Source organism: Ochotona curzoniae, unplaced genomic scaffold (assembly GCF_017591425.1).
Source record: "Ochotona curzoniae isolate NIBS_2020 unplaced genomic scaffold, NIBS_Ocur_1.0 scaffold_3208, whole genome shotgun sequence".
NCBI classification, from domain to species: domain Eukaryota; kingdom Metazoa; phylum Chordata; class Mammalia; order Lagomorpha; family Ochotonidae; genus Ochotona; species Ochotona curzoniae.
In genome coordinates this window covers 8,458,424-8,479,251 of record NW_024467106.1, presented here as the reverse complement: position 1 = coordinate 8,479,251, position 20,828 = coordinate 8,458,424, and the positions used below count along the sequence as shown (strand labels likewise).

General features: G+C 46.0%; 1 protein-coding gene across 3 annotated transcripts in view; it reads right to left on the bottom strand.

Moving 5' to 3' along the window:
- Nucleotides 1–20,828, bottom strand: part of DENND1A (DENN domain containing 1A) — a 486,903-nt gene that overhangs the window by 231,893 nt on the left and 234,182 nt on the right. For all 3 annotated transcript variants that reach the window (XM_040963819.1, XM_040963821.1, XM_040963820.1), the window contains 3 exons: nt 8,250–8,319; nt 4,231–4,311; nt 381–434 (listed from right to left, as the gene is read on the bottom strand). In XM_040963819.1, coding sequence (XP_040819753.1) covers nt 381–434; nt 4,231–4,311; nt 8,250–8,319 — 205 coding nt within the window. The remainder of the gene's footprint in view (nt 1–380; nt 435–4,230; nt 4,312–8,249; nt 8,320–20,828) is intronic.

The following is a 20,828-nucleotide window of genomic DNA, read 5'->3' as shown; positions in this document are numbered from 1 at the left end:
TGTACAATAGTAGAGGGAAAGGCTAGTAAACAACACAGCAAACGGAACACTACAGTCACAGGTAATTCTTATGAATGAAAACGGAAAAGACACTTAGGTAATGGGTGATTTTAACTATATGAGAAAACAGGAAGGAAAGGCAAACCTGTTAACAGGTGGCTGATTACCTTCGAGAAGCAGGAACCATCGCCCCTCGTTGATTCTATGCTTCCTCTACTGCATTTTTACAATGTACTTTCCTTTGTATTTGTTTTATTTTCACAATACAGTCTTTCAAAAATTATACTTTATACAATAATGCCTTCAAGTACAGCATTTCATAAGTAAAAAGACTAGAAGATACAGAAGAGTAACAACTGAACTTCTTGTTATGTACTCACATTTTCAGGGATGCTGGGAAGTTCTCTGGTGTCAGGCACAGTAAAATAAGAATGCTGGAAAAGAGAAGCAAAAGATATTTATTGATTCGTTTTGCACAAATGAACTCAAGAATTTAAATAAATGGTAAGAAGATATTTGCAATAATGGAATATTTTCTTGGGTTAACAGTGGACTAAGCCAGTTGCATTAAATCATCGGTTTGGTAAAACGGAGTTCTTTGCTCTGAGACATGAACTTCTTTAGGAGACACAGATAAAGAGCTCAAAGATGTTACAGGCTAAATTCCCACACAATGTTTGTATGGTTCTGAAAACATGAACGTTCCAGGTTTTATGATTTATTGTTCAATGAGGCAAGTAGACTCCAGGGACCACGTATCACTGGGTTCACTCAGCAATTGTCTTCAAACCTGCCATTTCTTTTCCATATTTGAGATCACATCCATCTGCAAAATGCAGTCAGAGTGTGATCCAAAGGCTCTGACGCTCCGGCTAAAGGACCCCATGCTGCAGTCCACTGCAGACAGCTAATGGCACAGAAACTGTCCACGATGCACACAAACCAACGAACCTCCTGACTTACAGGAGGATCTCCAGTAAAAGGGGCAGGAACCTCAGTGGAATCAAAACCTCGACCTCTTCGAAGAACTTTTTGCAAGGTATCTCCATGGCTGTGACAACACTCTGCGTCCCTGAGTTAAATGACAGTGGGTTGAGTGGATGACACCTCCTCTCCTACTCTGAAAGAATCCAAGGATAATGGCAAGCAGGAAAGGACAGAGTCCCATGCTGGTCAATTAAAGATGGTGTTGTACAAAGGCCAAGAGAGGGCACACGCAGAGAAGGTCAGCTGAGCCATGGCCCAAGTTCAAGCCAGGACAGCCAACTGACATTTCAGGAAGGCACCCCCACCTCACCCCCGCCGCCACTCTAATTCTTCAGTAATTGCAGAATCAATGAGACCCAAAAGAATGAGTTGTGTAGACTTCCTGGCATGAAAGGTCTCAGGGACAGTTGTAACACCATCAGCAGCAATAACTGATAGCAGCTACCTGTCTAATATTTCATTGAACATTGAAGGCTTTATATCAGGTACTTCATAAATATTCTAATTTCCATAGTCAATATCAAGACACACCTTATATCCACATGTGTGTTACAAAAGAATAAATCAGTGCACAAAGAGGTAGCAGTCGTAACTGCACAGCCAGCATGTGGCAGAAGCAGGCTGGAAATCAGGTCTGCCTAACCAAAACTATATCCTGCCTATTATAACAGATGACCCTCCCGGTGCCTTTTATGAACAAATTACATTACAAATTATGAAGAAAATATAATACAAATACTTCAGTAGACTAAAAAAATAAAAACTTTCTGCCTTGGACTATCTCACAATCTGTGTGTCCATGCCAAAAATATTACCTATGAACGATTGTGACAGAGATGCTGAAGCACAGAAACTAATAAATAATTCAGTTTCTCAATGAGGATTAAAATAGGAAAACTGAAACACAAGGTTCAAACTTGACTCTATGAGCCATTCAATATCTATTAACAACCGTCTGGAAGAAAATTTCGGGAAACATGCAGTGACAGATGTGCCCAGCACTACGGAGTCAACAAGCAGTGTCAGGAATGGGGAGACGGAAGGAGCCCCAACCACAGAGTGAATGACTTAACAGTGCATGTGAGCTGGGACAACTTCACTGAACAACACAGAAACTCCCATTCTGAATCTGTCATTGGGAATTTTAGTATCGGCTTCAAAACTTCGCAAGAACAGATATTACCTTTATCAAGTGCCATGCACTCAATAAATGATATTTTAGCACACAATAATTATTGTTCTCAACAGCTAATTTACCTTTCTACTTTTCTCAGCCATCTATATCAGATACATAGAAACTGTCTCTTTCCAAAGAATCCAGTGTTACCATTTTATCAGTATTTCAGGATTTATGATCTAGATGATGGTAGAAAAAAAATCAGAATTTCAAAACCAGAAATGTAGTTTGGAGAAAGGAATCCTAGACAAGAGGAGGGGGGAAATATCTGCGTTTATAGACGCAGTGGATTGTAAGTGGTGAGCCAATGCAATCCCAAAGCGAGTAGGCCCCAGGCTGTCCTTTGAGACTGTCTTGCTCCATTGCCCATGAAATGCTGGGGACCATGGGAGGTCACAGACATTCCTCAAAACCACTGGCACGAAACAGCTGCACCACCCAACAGTTCTGCCTGCCCAAGGTGGCGTGTCCTCAGGGCCTGGCAGGCTCGCTGCCCGTGCAGCCATGTGGGGAAAGGAATGGCCCTTCCTCTCGGCAGCTGGTGACCAGCCAGGCCATTGCAGGGAAATGTGGTGGATGCTATTACAGATGGAAGCAGTGAAAGCAAGCTGCTTAGGACCAGGGACAGACAATGGCAGGGCTGTGGTGACGGCAGGTCTGAAGCTCCTCCGATCACATGTTGCATGATCACTGTGCTTTCCCTCAGGAGAAGGATTGTACCAAGGTTTCTTTCTTTCTTATGCTCTATTAAAATGGGCAAAACTTGCACAAAACACCTGTTTTCCTGCCCTTCTGCCCTTCTTCCCTTCCCTTCCCCTCTATAACTCAACACACATGGCACAGTAGAAACAATTCAGCTTTAAAGCTAACAGTGGGTTGGAAAACCCGAATCTTATCACTTCCTGAACACATTTCTTTGAGTGGACAAGTACTTTTGCCTCTCTAAATTTTCCATCAATGAAATGGGTAATTGATCTTTATTTCGTAGAAAGCTGTTTCAACACCAGAGATGCATATTTAGTATAAATTAGAAACCTAATGGAATGCTAGCTCTATTATTAGTAATTAATGGGACTGCTGTTTTGACATTCATCATTATTCTGAGAAAAGCTCTAAGAAAGCTTACTTTTCTTGATGGGGGCAGGTGCTGCTCTCACTATTGAATACCAACAGCATGGCTGGTTCTGATGAAGCTACAGACATGGTTTCTAAGCATCCAGACCCCATGACACAGGAAACACAGCTCCTGCGGTACTCCTGGCCAAAGTGTGTCCATCTGATAACATCACTGACAAAGTTTCACTGAGGGAATTAGGGAATTTCAACTACTGAAACAGGGAAGAGACCTCTTAGGTCTCTTCTGAGGTCTTACCTGACAGGTTTGGAAACTGAGACCCACAAGGTTAAAGGTCTTGATTAAAGCACTTAGGTCACTGGCCACATGACAGCTAGGATTGAAATCTCGTGTTGCTTAAGGACTCTTCTGTCTTGGCACACTGCTTTCAAACGCTTACCGTGGATCAGGAACTGTGCTAAGCCCATGGCCTCTCGGTCCTCAAGGGCCACGCAATCCAGAGAGGAAGCCAGGAAAACACATCACTCCAGTGACGTTAACTAAGTACTGCAAAGCGTCAAGGGAGGACTCCTCTGGAGGTGCAATTGTAGTTGACGCCTAAGCATTCACAGGGGTTACCTGGGCAGAGAGGAATGGGGAGGCTAATGGCTGAGGGTGCAGGAAGGACTTCAGCAGTGCAGAGCCACGGGGTGAAGGAGGATGCAGAGAACCCCTTGAAGGGCTGAAGGGAAAGGCAGGAGTAGAGCCCCAACGCCAGCCTAGGGTCTGACATGGAGGAGCTGCTCGTGACGGGATGATGGCCAAAGAGGAGCTTGGGGACATGGAATCTCAACAAAAGAAGAATCTGACATCCTGGCCTGCCCCAGGCCCAGGAGTCTCAGAGTATTCTAGAATGGAGTGTGTGTGGGGAGGGAGAGGAGCACATGACCTCTTCCTGTTGACAATGACACGCTTCCTCTCTCCAACCTGTCCACCTTCCTTGCTCACTTACCACGCTGAGATGAACAGATACTCCTGGGTCAGGGATAGGAAGTCTGTGCAGGGTTTCAAGGAGTTCATTCCATTGGCTTTCCTGAAAGAAACAAAAGGCTAGGTCACCGGAGCAAGGCTTGACTCTTCGTACAAGACCTGCAGGGGCTCTGGGTGCATAGTGAGCTGCGAGGTGCAGGCTCTCCTGAGGAGTGCAGGGAGATGCTGGCCCCGGTATAGAAAAAGGTTTGATGTTCAAGGAGGATTGGACCAGAGACATGGCGGCTGGCTCAGACAGAAGCACCAAATGGATCCTCCCACACCAACTCTGACATTTTCTACTCAGCGAGACACCTACCATGACCGCCTTATATGGATCATATACCATAAGCTCTCAAGCAAATCTATCCCCTCAACTCCATAGCAACAACTTCTGAATGCAAACAACCCCAGCTTCCAGGGCGGGGGTGGCTGAGAGAGATAACGAGGATACTATAGATCCTGTCTTCATCATCGTTGCCCTCAATTAATTTTATTGAGTGTTCACCGGGTGCACACGGCAGCCTCCAATTACGGAAAGTTAGACATGAACTAAGCGCAACGGCATGCGATACAGGAGGGTGGCTGTGCATTTTAATTAGTGAAGCTGAGCAACAAAATGACATGCCAGGCGGTACAAATTATTCGATGGAAACATAGTCACCTTTAAGATGCTCAAACGCGCACCACACATGGAATTATCCAAAGGCCGTTCCTTTCATCCTGTGGGATTCTTTGTGCCAAGATAAGAGAAGTAGTTTCACACTTGGCACCCATTTGCTATTTACTGGATTCTCCCAAATGCCCACAGTTTATGAAAGATGTGAAAACTGAGGCTAAAGAAGGTGAAGCGGTGTCCCTGAAACCAGCGGTCTGTGAGTTATGCAGCTGGAAGGAGAGTAGCAGGCGTTCTGTGCTCCAGCCCAGGGCCCCCTCGTCCCAGCCGTCTTCAGCAGTGAACTTATGGGATGGTAGCAGGTTGAGCCCAGACTATAATCTCAGTTGAACCTGAACTCAGAAAAAGCAAATGTGTTTCTCACAGAGGACAGAGATGGACAGAAGGGTGCAGGTGTGTTCTTGCTCAGGCCCACACAGCAGCTGCAGAAACAGCACGAAAAAACTTCTCTATGCCCCAAACTATTCATGAGTGAGTGGCTGACATTCTGCCCCGTCCTTCATAACTACAAACAAGAACATTCTTCCACACAACCAGGACTCATCGTCATGATCAGGAAATTAACCTCGAAGCAGCCCTGCCATCTGTTCTTCAGAACCCATCCAGTTTTGCCAGTTGTGCCAGTAACACCCATGAGGGCCAAGGACACGGCTGAGAACCACACACTGTTGCCTGCAGTAGTTAGGATGCCCGAGTCGTCTTCAGCCTGGGACAGCTCCTCGCGCTCCTGGAGCGCCCACTCTTCCCAATGAGTCTCGAGTCTCATGATTCACGTTTCAGTTTGTTCCTTTACTGCTGATGTGTGCACTGATCATTTGATTACTTCATCTCATGTCCCTACTGTGCGATTCCTCTTTCCTTTGTATTTAATGAGCATTTTGTGGAGTACTTCATGTAAATATCAATTCCTTACATTTTCAATTTCTCCAGTTATTTCTTGGTATTACTCACTGTTGGCATACGATTGCCTGTTTTGTTCTTTGGGCTATCATCCTTTGCTGTCAGTATAGTTTTTTTAAACGGGAATTTGAGTCAAACATCTTACTCAATATTTAAGATGAGGAAGAAAATGATATAAAATAATTCATAAGATATTCTCTCTTTTGCTACTTCTAGAACCATTTTCGATGTTTCACAAAACGTTCACACAGCAAATATGAAAAGCTTCATTATATTCTTTTGTAAATTTTGCTGCAATAAATGCAACATTAACATACAAATTTCTTTTATATCAATCTTAAAAGTTAAATCACTGAGTTATATACTAATCTATTTGCTACAACTCATACAGACTTTATTCATACACTTTTCATGAGATCATTGCAAATATACACTTTATTATCTGTAACTTTTACATTACGTCAATGTCTGTCATGCAGCCATAAAAAAAAAAAAACCCTTACAGTACATATGCAGGTCTGTAGTCCAATCTAGCCTCCTCTTCCTTAGAATCAGTCACTTGTATGAAATGTTCCTGTTTCACAAAACCATGATCGACATGAACTCAAACATACCTGCTCTGTTCAGCTCGACTCCATTAAAGTCACCTGAAAACTTGCATCATAATCTATTTCACCATGTTTTGTAACGGGACCCACACGGATCTGTAACATATCTATTCTTGCTTGTTCATCTGGTAAATCAATACATAGCTTACATATTTTTCTATCTAAATTTTCTGACTGTAGCACTTTGAATAATATATCTGTCTACAATGGAACTAGATGTAATCTTTAAGAAGCTATGGTCCAGCTGACTAGCAACAGTTCTTTCCAAGGGTGTTTTTCCTGTGCCTGATAGTCCAAATACAAACAGTCTTTTGGGGGGTATTATTCCTACATGCTGGAATAATTCTGGATTTGTAAGAGGTAATTGTATTATCTCTCTTAATTCCCAGATCTGTTCTGACAGCTCTTTAATCTTAGAGCAAGAAACATCTCCAGGGTCCTAATGAGACATATTGTAAACCGGTGGATTTACCTCTCTTGGCAGATATCTCATGATAGTGTAATCATATCTGAAGCAAGTCTTGTTCCTGGCTTTACCTTAGTTTTGTCAAGCTGTTTACAACTTGCAACATATCTTGGTCCATTTATAACTTTAACAATGACTTTTTCTTCAGTACTCCAGCTTAAGCGCTTCACTCACAGGCTGCCCAACACTTCACGGGCCTTCAGATTATTTCCAGACTTTTCATATTGCTTGGTAAGTTCTCCTAACTGTGTCCTTAACTCCTCCGGGGCCTACACGATGAGAAGCTGTCGTTCATCCCAGTATGTGTTTCGACGGCAAACCGCTCCAGCTGCAGCCAGTGGGGGACCCAGCCCTCCAAGCTCAGTTTTGTGGCTTGTTTTGTAGGTTCCCATCAACTTTTCAAGGTTTCTTTACTTCCTGGCACAATAGGTATTTCAGGTTCACGTGATCCATACCCTGCCCCAGCCCTGGGGTTAGGCCATTCTTCTCCAGCCCCTAGTTCCTTCCAATGGGGATTATTTAGAATCTAAGAGCTGAGCGTGTGTGCTCACTGCTACTCTCTAATAAAGTGGGAATTCAGGAATCTGAGCAGCTGGTTTTCCACTTAAGGGTTGAATTTGAAAACCCCAGCTTTGCAATGTGACGTCAGCAACTGAAATATATGCCCTGGCAAAATCATAACTTAATGTAAGTTGTGAACTTTCAGGGCTGCTTGGGGATATTAGCGACTATGAATATTAACTAAAAAAATATTAAGGGTCTATTTATATTATTTATTTAACTTAAAGGAAAAAAATAGGGACAAAAACAACTCAAAATGCTAGCAATGTTTGTTTTATGGAACAGGGTGGGGCAGATTAGAAATCATTGTATTACTCTCTTACTACTTTTTTTAAAAGATTTTATTTTTATTTGAAAGGCAGAGTTACAGAGAGAGGAGAGACATACACATACATACACAGAGAGAGGAAGAGATTTTCCATCCATTGGTTCACTCCTCAGATGGCTGCAATAGTTGAGGCTGGGCCAGTCCAAACCCAGGAGCTTCTTGCGGGTCCCTTACGTCTTGCGGAGGCCCAGGCCCTTGGGCCAGCTAGGGTTGTTTTCCCATTAGCAGGGAGCTGGGATCAGCAGTGCAGCAACTCGGACACAAACCGATGTCGTAGGACCCCAATGCTGGCCCTCCTACTACGTTTCTGACTTTCCTAACTTTCATTCATAGGGACACATTACCTTTCCTGGTAAATGTTTTTCTGAAGTAAAAGGCGTCATTTATTTTTCACAACCATCAACATTAAAGTTTACATATTCAAAAGAATTATTATTAAAAAAAATAAATAAAAAGCAAATACCTGTCTTTTGGTCGTGTAATCGGCCAAGATGTTGAGCAGCTTATAAAACACCTCGAACCAGGGGAGGTAGCTGGGGAAGAAGCAGAAACACATGGGTCAGAACCCGAACAGGACCTTATCCGAGATGGTGCTTGCCAGTTTTCCTCTAGGTCCTGCAGTCTTCCTGTCACAGACTGGGCTGGAAACACAGACTGCTGAGATGCTAATTATCTCTGAGAGTCTCAAAATCCGTCTGAGTAAGGCAGAGGGATGAATGTCCATTATAAATTATTCCCGTGCCTCACAGCTACAACAGGTTCACTGAGAAGAAATTCAAAGACAACTCCACAATCAGGCCCCATCTCCGAGTAGCCCTGGGCCTCCCTCCACAGCCAGCTTCCCTCCCAGGGAAGTATCTATTCTATTTCCCATGATCACACACTCACACACACACTCTCTCTCACACACACACACAGCCATACCCCTCCCCCTTCACACACTTCTCACTGCTGGTGCCTACAAGCCATCACACAGGCCCAGGAACCCCAAACCATTTCCAATGGGACATGGGATACTCTCCCTCTTAGAGCAAGCTCTAACTCTTCTCTCAGACTCCACTGCCCTGGTTCAGGTCCTGCCAGCAGCCTATCCACTGTGGATCCTCCCAGCAGCTCTCTTAAATTGCTAATCTATGTGGCATGCTGGTTTTAGTTCTTGCAATGACTCTCCCCCATCCCCCACCCCGGCCCTGGGACAGGATCCAGCCCACACTTGGCATGGCTTTTGAGGTTCTTCAGGTCAGGCACTTGACTATCTCTCCAGCCATCCTCCCTCTAGTTGGCTACATATAGTGTACTTCAAAAAGCTTGTGGAAAACAGAATTAAATGATAAGCTTAATTTGGTGTGGAAAAAAATGCTAAATCTATACATACGAGGGTTCTTCAAAAAGTTCATGGATGGACAGACATTTGGCTGAGTTGTGAAGACACACATTACGAGAATGCCCAGGTTTAATCCTCAGTTCTGGTTTCACTTCAGCCTTAGCTAAAACAGAGCCTGGGAAGTAGCAGGTGATGGCTCAAGTAACTGGGACACACATGGGAGACGTGCACTGAGTACCTACATCCCAGCTTCAGCCCCACCACTCCCCAGTCACTGTGACCACTTGGGGCATGAACCAACAAGTGGCAGCTCTCTCTTCTCCCGCTCTCAAACAAGTAAATAAATGGATCATTTTTTAAAGTTCAAAGAAAGTACTATATAGGAAACTATTCATGGGTTTCAAACCTTTATGCAGCAATAAACTTACCTAGCAATTCCATTTCCCTGCAAACTGAAATGCCCTGACACATTTCTCTCAGCATTCCCAACCTGCCTGGGTTTGGCTCCTTGGCCCTCTGACCTATGTGGTCTGGTGTGCCTGATTTCAACACACCTTCCCCATTCCCACCTAACCTGCCCAGACCCCCTGGATTTCTGTGCGGCCCTGGCTCCACGCACACACATCTGCCTAACATCCCCCCCTCAGCTACACGCCAGGCTCCTCCTTTGTCTGTACACAGGCAAAAGGTAAGAGATACCTCTTCCTTCAGCTTGGCATGTGCTCAGGGCTCAGCATTTACAGATCAAACACAACTAGGCAAAGACCAGCAGTGAAACCACCACCCTGGGGTGCTACGGAGCTGATGAAAAGCATCCCTGCTCCCAAGTTGTGCCACTGACTTTACAGGACTCTATTGTCTAGAAGTAACTTTCCAAAGCTCCATCAGACAGGCACGTAAGAGATTCATGGTACCAAGCACTCCCCGCGACTCAGGTCTGCCCTGGGGAGCTCACGGCCTCTGTCACTGATAGTGCTAAACCCTTAGGCCCCAGTGCAGATGTGACATCTTGCCAGGGAGAGGGGACCAGCGCACCGGACAGATTACCGACAGGGCTGCTGAGGGTAATAAATGAAGTGAGAGACAACAGAGGGGACAGATAAAGTGTGCACCTCCCGGTCATTAACGTCTGTCCCAAGCTGACACACGCTACTGTACAATTTAAGTAGCTTATCGAAAGATAGCGATAAGCAACTTAGCTCTTCACTTCTATGACAGCATTATCACTTATGTTAATATGTTGCCATCAGCTCTGGCAGCTGCAGATGGACTATTACTGAGAGAACTGCCACTGCCACTTCACACAGCGTTTACTTTGGCAGAGAAATGTAAACATTCAAGAGGGATTAGGGAGGAGATAAGTTCCCCCTTCCTCCACGGTTAAATAAACCTCGGCCGAGTTAAAAGCCATTATGGAAGGAAGGAGAAATCCCCTCCAAAGAAAACTCTTGCACAGATTGGAAGACTCTTGGTAAACAAATTCAACCAAGGATTACACATTATTATTATTTTTTTTTCCCCTGGAAGAAAAATGCCACCAGTTAAATCTAGCAACTTGACATCAGGCAGAGAGGTTGGGGAGGGAAGAAAGAAGGAAAACTACCTTCTTGCAAGGTCACCCTGCCCTCCCATCAATGGGAGGAAAATGCGACTCATTTTAGGAGTAGTGGCCCAGCACAGTAGGGCAGGCTGGATCCTCCCACAGCTGGGGGTTATACTACAAGCTGCTGGGGACAAGGAGGTTCGGCTGAATGACGCAGCTTGGGCAGGGACCTCCAGACCCAGCCTCTACACCACTCTAGGGCTGAAGAGAGATGCTGCGGCAGGGACCACTTGGCTGGCCGAAGTCCACCAGCACTTTGTGGCTATGCCAGGGAGAACCCATGGCGGGACACAGGAGGCTCCGTAGCTGCCCTGGAAATCAGCGGCAGTCCTCCCTCAGGCCTGGCTGGACACAACTGCTGCCCACATGGGGTCCCCTGTGTGCTGACAGATGAGTGCCTAGTGACGGCAGTGGCAAGGTTTTGAAGCCACAGCCCAGCTGTCTTCTTCAAAGGGCGCCCCGCTCGCCTCTGCTGGGAGGCCAGGGTTCACAGCTGAGCTGTATCCAGTGGCGTTTCCTGTACTGCTTCATTAGTGGCCCGGCCTCGGCTTCTCGCTGCCTGAGAGGCTGCAGGTGAGGATGAGGCAACCCTCCGCTCCATTCTGTGTGTGTCTGTCACCAGCGGGGAACAACGCTTCCTGCTGCACAGACAGGAAACAAATGCTGCATTCCGCTGCTGCTCCCTGGCCATCCACGGGTCCTGCTCTATGTGGACCTCTTGGCCACCACTTGTGTTCTCACTGCAGAGTGCCATTGTCAGTGGAGCTCGGGCACAGGCCTGGGAGCAGCAAGGCAGACAAACAGGGCTGCACTCAAGAGGGTCATAATCCTGGTCAGAAACAGGCATGGCAGAGAATAACCATCCCGGCAGGAGGAGCTGGACCTCTTTCCCAAGTACTTTAGATAAGAAAATATAACCAAAAAAGGAAGCGGGGGGTTGAGAGGCGGAGGAGCTGGGTTGCAACAGGTTCAGCTGCCAGCTATGAGGCCCGCATCCCACATAAGCAACTGGTTTGAGTTCCAGCGGCTCCGCTTCCAGTTCAGCCTCTGCTCATGCACCTTGGAAGGCAACAGAAGAGGTCCAGGACTTGGGTCTCTGCCACCCACAAGGGAGACCTGGATGGAGCCCCAGCCGCTGCAGTTATTTCTAGCAGACCTCTCTGTCTCCCTTCTTTCTCTGTAATTCTACCTTTCAATAAATACAAAAAAAATCTAAAAATTAAAAAAAAATAATAAAAACCATAAAGGTGTATTACCATGACCCAATCAGCAGACATTAAGAGCCAGCAGGGGTGCACTTACTTCCAAGGCATGAGGCCATGGACCTACCTTCTCTCACCAATGGTGGGCCAGGTAACCTGGCTCCAGGCCCTGCCCTTGCCTCTAGGCCTGATGGTCAAATGGTTTTGTGTGAAGCATACAAAAAGTTTTAAATGTAAAAGAACACAGGTGACACTGTCATTGGTCTAACTACACTGCCTCACTGGCATGGGGGCATCACAGGTCCAGAGGATAGGTCCAGGAAAGCCATGCAGGGGCCGATTCTATAGGCAAAGCTATGGTAATGATGGCCAACAGGCAAACCTACCCCACAGTGATGCACTTGGATACTGGGCTCGAGTAGGGGCCACTGAGCAAAAAATGTCCTAAGATTCAATGAGTCATTTTGGTCAGCCGCTTATTCTCAAGCTAAACTCAGAAACTGAGTCCAGCAGAGGGCAGAGGGCTCATCTTTCCTTTTTAAAATGTTCTAATTTAAGATTTACTTACTTATGTGCAAAGCAGAGTTAGACAGAAAAAGGGAGCGATACATGCAGAGACAGAAAGACACAGATCTCCTATCCACTGGGCCAGGCTGACACCAGGAGCCTAGTACTCCCACCAGGCCTCGCAGGGGGGAAGCAGGGGCTCAAGTATCTGGGCCTTTACCCAAGGCTTTCCCAGGTGAATTACCAGGGAGTGGATAGCTGCTGCATCCCATGTAGATGCTGGTTCCAGACCCAGCTGCTCCACTTCCCGTTCAATGCCCATTTGGAATGCTGGCATCACAGGCAGTAGCTTAACCACTGCATTGGAATATTTGCCTGTGTCTCGCTTTTTTAAGCTCATTCCATGGACTAGGTCATGAGGCGAGTCATTCCCACTGGTGGTGGGTATGAACTCCTCTAAGTGAAGTGTGTTTACAATGTGACTCCACTTCATTGTCATAAGTACTGAAGTAGAAGATCCTTCTAACTTCTCTTTAGTTTTAGTAAGGGTATACACGTGATACGGACATGGCACACAGGCGCTGGGCATGTTGAGGAAGGTAGCCCACAAGAGTAAAGTAGTCTGAGCTGGGAGCCAGGGGAACTGTGCCTCAGGAACAGAGGCTGGCATAGGACTGGAGTGGGGTGAGGAGCGTGTCCTTTGGATGGGTGATTGGGCACAGTGTGTGGACACCCAAGTTGTAGGGTGAAGGAGAACAAAGTAAGGGAGTGTCCAAACCTATACAGAACAGACACTATCCATGGAGGGGTAGCCTGGCCTGGAGCATCGGAACTCAGGAAGGGAGAGGAGGGAGCTGAGGTCTGGTACAATCAACTTTGTGTTGCATAGCTGTGTGGAGTGGAGGGCTTGACCACCATCAGTGGTAGAACCCACAAAGAACACACAGAGAACACTCAGAAGGGTAGGAAGGCTTTTGCCATGGTGGCGAGGGAGACTGCAAGCAGTGGACAAAGATGTTCATGGGGGAGGGATCAGCAGCAAGGGCCCTGCCCCCCCGAGGGGTCGGAGCCCATAGATGGCGAGGAACGTGGCCATGTGGAGAGGGGGCTGCAGCAAAGACCGGTAACAGACCAAGTTTCAGGCAACCAAATACCCTTGCTCCTTACAAATATAAACAGGCAGAAAACAAGAATGAACCCTGAGGTGTCAAACTGGAGGGACCTGTAAGCAGCCATGGCATTCAATACACGTCTGAGTAGGTAGAGACAGTAAAAAGAAACAGAAATGCGAGGGCCAGTGTGGTGACACCTGCAGCCTCTGGCTGGAGCCCTGATACTGTACCTGAGAAATCAGCAGACGACACTTTGAGTATCGCCCAGTGTGGGAGACCAGCAGGGAGTTCCAGGCTCTTGGCCTCAATTTGGCCCAGATCCGGCCATTGCAGCCATTTGGAGAGGAACCAGTGGGCACAGGATCTCCCTTACCCTACCTCCCTCTAACTCCCAAGCTCTCTGTTGTTCTACCAGAGTGGGGCGTCCACGCTGACAAACTCTGCAAAGATGTAAGCATCAAAACACGTAAGGACAGGAAGAGATACAGAAGATAGGAACCAGCAGTCTATGTGGAGGTAAATACACGAATGCAGAGCTAAAGGAGTCCCAAAGTTACACCTGCTAATAACAAAGGAAAAAAGAAGAGAGAAGCTGGAAGACACTACCAGGCCAGGGAAGAGGACCGTGTGAGACGCTGCACTAGCTGTTCAGATGCAGAGAAGGGAGCTCGCAGTACTTCGGTCCTCTCTCGGCCAGAGGCAGAACTCAATTCCCAGGAAACACCAATTAAACCCACAAAGGGTACCTTCTTCAAAACCACAGCCAAACTGCCCTGCTCCTAAAAATCCAGGGACCAACGAGCCGCTGCCGCAGACTACAGGGTACTGAAGAGACACATGAATGAAACATTGATTTGACACGTTGCCATTTTTTAGGAAATACAGGGTCTGGCATGGTAGCCTAGTGGCTAAACCTTGCATGCGCTGGGATCCCATATGAATACCAGTTCATGTCCCAACTGCTCCACTTCCCACCCAGCTCCCTGCTTGTGGCCTGGGAAAGCAGTAGAGGACGACCCAATGCCTTTGGACCCTGCATCTACATGGGAGACCAGGAGGGAGCTTCTGGCTCTTGGCTTTGGATCAACTTAGCTCCAGCTGTTGTGGCCACTTAGGGGAATGAATTAGTGGATTGAGGATCTTTCTCTCTGTGTTTCCTCTCTGTAAATCTGACTTTACAATAAAAAAAATAAAGAAAGAAATTGTAAAGAAAAAACCCCTCCACCTACAGTGCCAGCATCCATGTAGCTGCTGACTCCAGACCCAGCCATTCCGCTTCCCATCTAGCGGCTAAGATGTCCAAGTGACTAGGCCCCTGTACTCAACTTGGGACACCTGGAAGAAGCTCCTGACTCCTGGCTTTGGACCAGTCCAGCTTGGGCTGTTGTGCCATTTGGAGAATGAACCAGAGGATAAAAGATCTCCATCTCTCCTCCCCTCTCTATAACTTTGCTTTTCAAATAAATAAAGTGCTGTTTTTTTAAAAAAAAAAAAAAGATTTATTTTTGTTAGAAAGTCAGATATACAGAGAGGAGGAGAGACAGAGAGGAAGATCTTCCATCCGATGATTCACTCCCCAAGTGAGTGCAACAGCTGGAGCTGAGTCAATGTGAAGCCAGGAGCCAGGAGCTCTTCCAGGTCTCCCACACAGGTGCCAGGTCCCGAGGCCTTGGGCTGTCTCCAACTGCTTTTCCAGGCCAAAAGCAGGGAGCTGAACAGGAAGTGGGGCTGCCAGGACACAAACCAGTGCCTATATAGGATCCTGGCGCTAGCAAACAGAAGACCTTAGTCGCTAAGCTACTGTATCGGGCCCCAAATAAATAAAGTCTTAAATACACACACACACACACACACACACACGCATGCACGCACACACACACACACACACACAGGAGTTACTGAGAATTTTTGGACAACATGTCTGAAACGGGACAAGAAAAAAATTCCTGTGTTATGCTCACAACTTCTATATAAGTTTGATATTGTTTTAAGATTAAAACAGAAGAGTGGCTCTAAAAAGTCTCTATTGCCATCAAAAATATTCTAAGTGCATCACCCAGAGCATACCGAATCTGGAGAATAAACTAAATTTTAGAAACATGACTATAGAGAAGGGCACACAGTGGTGGGAGACCAGTCATGGTCTACCTTACAGAGCAGGCTGAATATCAGCCACTTCTTAGAAAAGGTTGTCAGAAGGTTGGGGATAAGAGTATGACAGGCAGAGAAAACCCCCGTGAGCAATGGTTCAGCCAAGGGCAAGCGAGGTGGCCGAGGGGGTCGGAGGCGCAGGCAGAGCCAGACTCTGCAAGGCCAAAGCGGTAGGCCTCCCCTTCATTCCATAAGCAGCGGGGAACCAATGGGACAGTTAGGGAAGACTATCACCCCGAGGGGGAGGATTTAGAATGAGCTAGAAAAGGATTCTTTTTCCCTGATCTCAGCCTTCAACAAAGCGTACTATATCTCACCCTTATCAGAACCAATGTCCACTTAGTTATCCTGAAAAAAGGAAAATCTTAGATAACATAACTTAGTCAACCAGACAGCTTGCAAAAAGAACAACTATTACAGAAGGAAAATTAAAAGATGGCTTCTAGTAAAATCTCACATGTGAACACTCAGGCTCAGTCCTGCTGAGACAGAGGCCATCCTTCCCAGAGCAGGACTTGTGACAGAGCTGTTTCTACCATGTCCCAGTGGATGTGGTGAAGACTAAGTGACATGGAATCAGGGCTTGGGCTGTTTTGGGTGATTTTGCACGGCCCCAGGAGCTCAGGAAATTCCATCCTGGGCACTCAAAGAGAGGCAGTAGTCTTGTCTGTGGTGCTGGCGGATTTTGCCAAGGTTTATCAGATGGGAAGGCACCGCACAGTCAAGAGTGTTTGGCATTCAGTACTTAAGATAATTCAACTGAAAACATCAAGGTTCCCTCTACTATCTTTCCCCCAAATTTAAAAAGCAGACAGCCTGGTAAATGCTGGGGAAAGCACAGACTTGAGTCCAGGAACTCTGGGTTTGAACTTCAGGTCTTCTGAGCACAAAGCAAAACTCGAGCTTTTGCAGGGGATGCAGCAAAGTCCTGACACGAAGTCCTGTTGCGAACGTCGGGGTCCTGGCTCAGTGTGGAGCCACCGCCAGGTGAAGACATGGTGGCACAAGATGGACTAATGAATAAAGAAAAATCAGGAAAAATAAGGATGGTGACACCACAGCCACATCAAAAGAAAGAGATTTCAATATCAAAGGATATGACAGGGCTTTGGGAAATTTAAGGCCTCAAATACTTTGGAAAAAATGACTCCTTTTATGATCATGCTGTGAAAATCAAACAAAGTATTATGTTCCCGGCCGGTCCCCAATTTTTTTTGACTCATTTATTCTAAGAGTGAATGTGCTATTGGAACTGAAAGCTATTTTGTTAAAATAAATTTAGTTTCAAAATTTTAGATCCACATTTTCTAGATAAAATCCTTAATTTACTCCTAATTGTTCTATTAACTCCACATTCCCATTTTAAATAGAGACATCTTCTTCCCAGATTCTAAGGCCCTCCTGGGCTACCCCCACATTAAGACTCAGGCAACTTTATAACAAATGCTGCTTGGCTGTCAGCTCCAGTCACATTGTAAGCTCCTTGAGAACAATATCATGACTGCACACTGGCTGTTGAACACTGTGTGTGTGTGTGTGTGTGTGTGTGTGTGTGTGTGTGTGTGTGTGTGTGTGTGTGTCCCACATGTTCAGGATTCAGCAAATCAGAAAATTCTCTGAGAGATGGCACTCCCCTCTCTGGTTGCTACTAAAGCCACTACCACCATGGATTAGAGAGGTGGGGATCTGATTTCTGCAGGAAGCATCTTGGTTAGGAAAATAAGCCAGGCTTCAATACGATCTGTGTCAAGGTCCTGCTGGAGCTTATGACAGATCACAGGAACAGTGCGGGCAGGTGTTCATAGGAGTTGAAGGGACACCTAAAGGCAGGACTTTCTGTCAACTCATGGGCCAGACCTCTCCCTGCTTCCCCTGTCCCTGCCTCATCTGTCTGCTCCTCTTCTTCACAAGCATGCTCAAGGGGAAAGCTCGCACCTGAGCTGGCATCTCTCAGCTCTTCCTTTCTCCTTCCCTCGTAACTGCAGAGGCAGAGTAAGGAAGTCTGCAGACTCCTCACTGTGCCACCTCACCCACTACAGGCCAAAAAGCAGTGCCACTCCAGGCACAACAGACATGGCCCATGGGTGCTGGTCTACAGTTCTCAAAGCCTGAGTGCCGAGCTTGTGCTCTCCTCCTCGGGGGAGGGTATGGGACACCTTCCCAGGCTAACCATGTTTAGCCTCATGGCACATTTCTCTGCAATTTAAAATTAAGGTGTCATTTTAGTCCCAGAATCTGAGGCCCTCCTGGGCTCACCCTACATTAAGGACATCTCTGGATCACTCATCTTCCAAATGCTGCATTCACTCATCTGTCTGCCCACATGCACCCTGTCCTCTGAGTGCCTGGCACTCATTCTGCTGGGTGTCAGGGCCAGGTCTCTGCACTGGAGGGAACACAGGTGGATGATGTCAGCAGTGCAGGGTCAGCACTCTTAGAGGGTCACAAAGCGAAGGGAGGAGAGGTTTCAGAGAGTCTTCCCCGACACTTCACTCATCAACTTCATGTCACTAATCAACTTGACACCAACATCAAAGCCAGGATGCCCACTTGGGTTTTAGTATCAGCTCTGTTGCGGACTAGCTGTGGCCTGAGCCGTGTTCCTCTGCCCCTGTCTGTGAAATGGGAATATGGACTCCACCCTCACGAGATTGGGTAGAGCAGGAAATCATACGTGAATGCACTTGCCACTGTGCTTAGAGCATGGGGAACATGTTTTGCCCTGATAATGCCATACTCCTTTTACTAACAAGATCAGAAATCAGAGGAACTGAAAAATACCATCCTCCTTGGAGATCAAAGGCAAGTCGTGCAAAATCTGAACCTTCTGCTCTGCTCACAGCTGCTAATCTCAAACTGTAGATTTATTACAGTCTCCAGTTAAGCCCAAGAATCTCTGACTTATATTCGTAATTAACATCTCATCGTGATACATGCTGCTTCTCTGAAGGAAAATTTATTGTATGCAATGAGCAAGCAGAAATACTAACTTGCATTAGGAAAAACTGCAGAAAAAATTTCCATAAAATCTCTGGGTTTAGATAAATCTACCCAAACACACAACTTGGATTTGATTTGGGAAACAAGCCTCTTTCCTCTCTTGATGGGCGTGCAATAATTATTGCTTTTAGAGAATGGCTCCATGGTCATCTTTCCCATGCCAGTATGACTGTGATTGAAGGAGAGTGCTGGGGAGGAAAGCAGAGAGGCACTTTCCTGTTATCACCGGTGAAGTGTTGGTAACAGATCTTTGCAGTAATGGCACCTGCACTGACAATTCAGTGTAATTCTCGATATTTTCCGTGGAGCCCAGAGACGGTGAGCACACAGGCCTTTCATCATTTCCTTAAGGGAGTTTATACTCCTGTACTCACACACCTGCAAGTCTCCTCATTCAGAGCAGCGGAGTTTATGGTTTAAATTACTACTATAATATAATGTAATGGATTACTGAGGGTCTAACCATGGCCCACCTTACTGAAGCTTTCATAGCTTAACAGAGGAATCCACTGCTCCTACTATTCAAAAAAAGGGAAGAAAGGCTACAAAAGAAGTTCTGCCCCACTTCCAGGAAACACCATTAATTACTGCACTGAGATACCATTTGATACAGTAGTCTCATTTTAAAATTAGGAAGCAGTCACTAACAGGGAAAGAGTCAGAAACACATATCAAATGTTATTTGCTTTCAGGTAGCTACTCTTCATAATAACTCTAGGACATGAATCACTCCATTTTACAGATGAGAAAATGGAGTTTCAGAGAGGTAATATGGCTCAAGATGACAGAGCCATCAAAGTAAAATCCAACATGGGGACCAGGACCTGTTCACCCTATCCAGCAATGTCATCACTTGTACAATATAATCAGCTGTAGTGACTGAGCCTGAGCTTCAGATACCAGCTTCTTAACTGTAATGCCCTGTTGGAAAGCTTGTCTCCCGGAGCCCTTCAGCTCCAAGAGTTCTCAGAGACCCAGCTTTGGATGTCTCCCAACAGGGCTTCCTCTTACTCTGCCAGCTCTAGGGACACCAGTCATGTGGCAGCTCTCTATTGCTTTAGGAATTAGTGTATGCATGATATTCAGAAACACAAATATAAATAGCTTGATGTTAAATATTTTAACCAGACATGGCAGAGAAATGTTTTAAGTTTCCAGTGCTTCACGTCAAGACCCTATGCCTGTGTTACCCTAAATGTCTATTTTTATGATCTTATCTAAAAAATCATGGCCTGTGTCATGGATTCTTTAAACAGACTGTGTTGTCTTTTAACATCTAAAGTATAAAGCTTTAAACGTATGTTTATGGTGACAATTAAGGAAATGCTAGATTAGACAGGGCATCAGGATCTCCACAAATAGCGCTCATTTCGGTTCATTTCCACCCCAGATCTCTGCTTGAATGTGATATCATTCAATCGCAAATCTCTCTATGAAAGTGTCTGGCTGTCTCTTACACCCATTCACGCTCTATGCTTCAGTGCCTTTCCCTGGCACTTTTTCCATATGCTTAACTTCTCTCAGGGAAGTGGTTCTGTCTCAATTCATAAAACAGCACACCAATCAACACAGGCAAGCAGGTAAGGCAAGGAAGGCAGAGACAGAAGCACACAGAGAGGAAGGCGGATTTGGATGCAGCTGGTCCAATAAAAACACCGTTTGAGAAAGCAAAAAGTTTTAGACTCCGAGAAAGCGAGCCTGGTGCTGAGACCCAAGCATTCAGAGCGCTCTGAACTTGGATTTATAACCCAAACACTCTGCACCACATGCAACCCGAGACATGCAACTGGTAGCTCTACTGGGGATTTATGACTTATGACTTGTTCATATTTAATTTGTAACCGAACACTTCCCCTTCCTCTTAGCTACCTTAGAACTCTTGATTAACTCTTGTTTTCAGAGGTCAGAGGTTAAATAAAGGAAGGGAAGCATTCTGGGGTGAGATTGCCCAGAGCACCACATCCAAGAGTGACCCTGTGCAAAGAACATTAAAATAAGTGATAAGGCTCGAGATTGTTCCCGACAGCTGACGTTCAAAGCCTGCTCCCGGTGTCAAGCAGAAAGCTTACAAGTAGAGGGCTGGCAACAGACAGGAAACCGCTGCACTCCGGGGTTGCCTTCAGGGCTGCAGCGACTTTCAAAT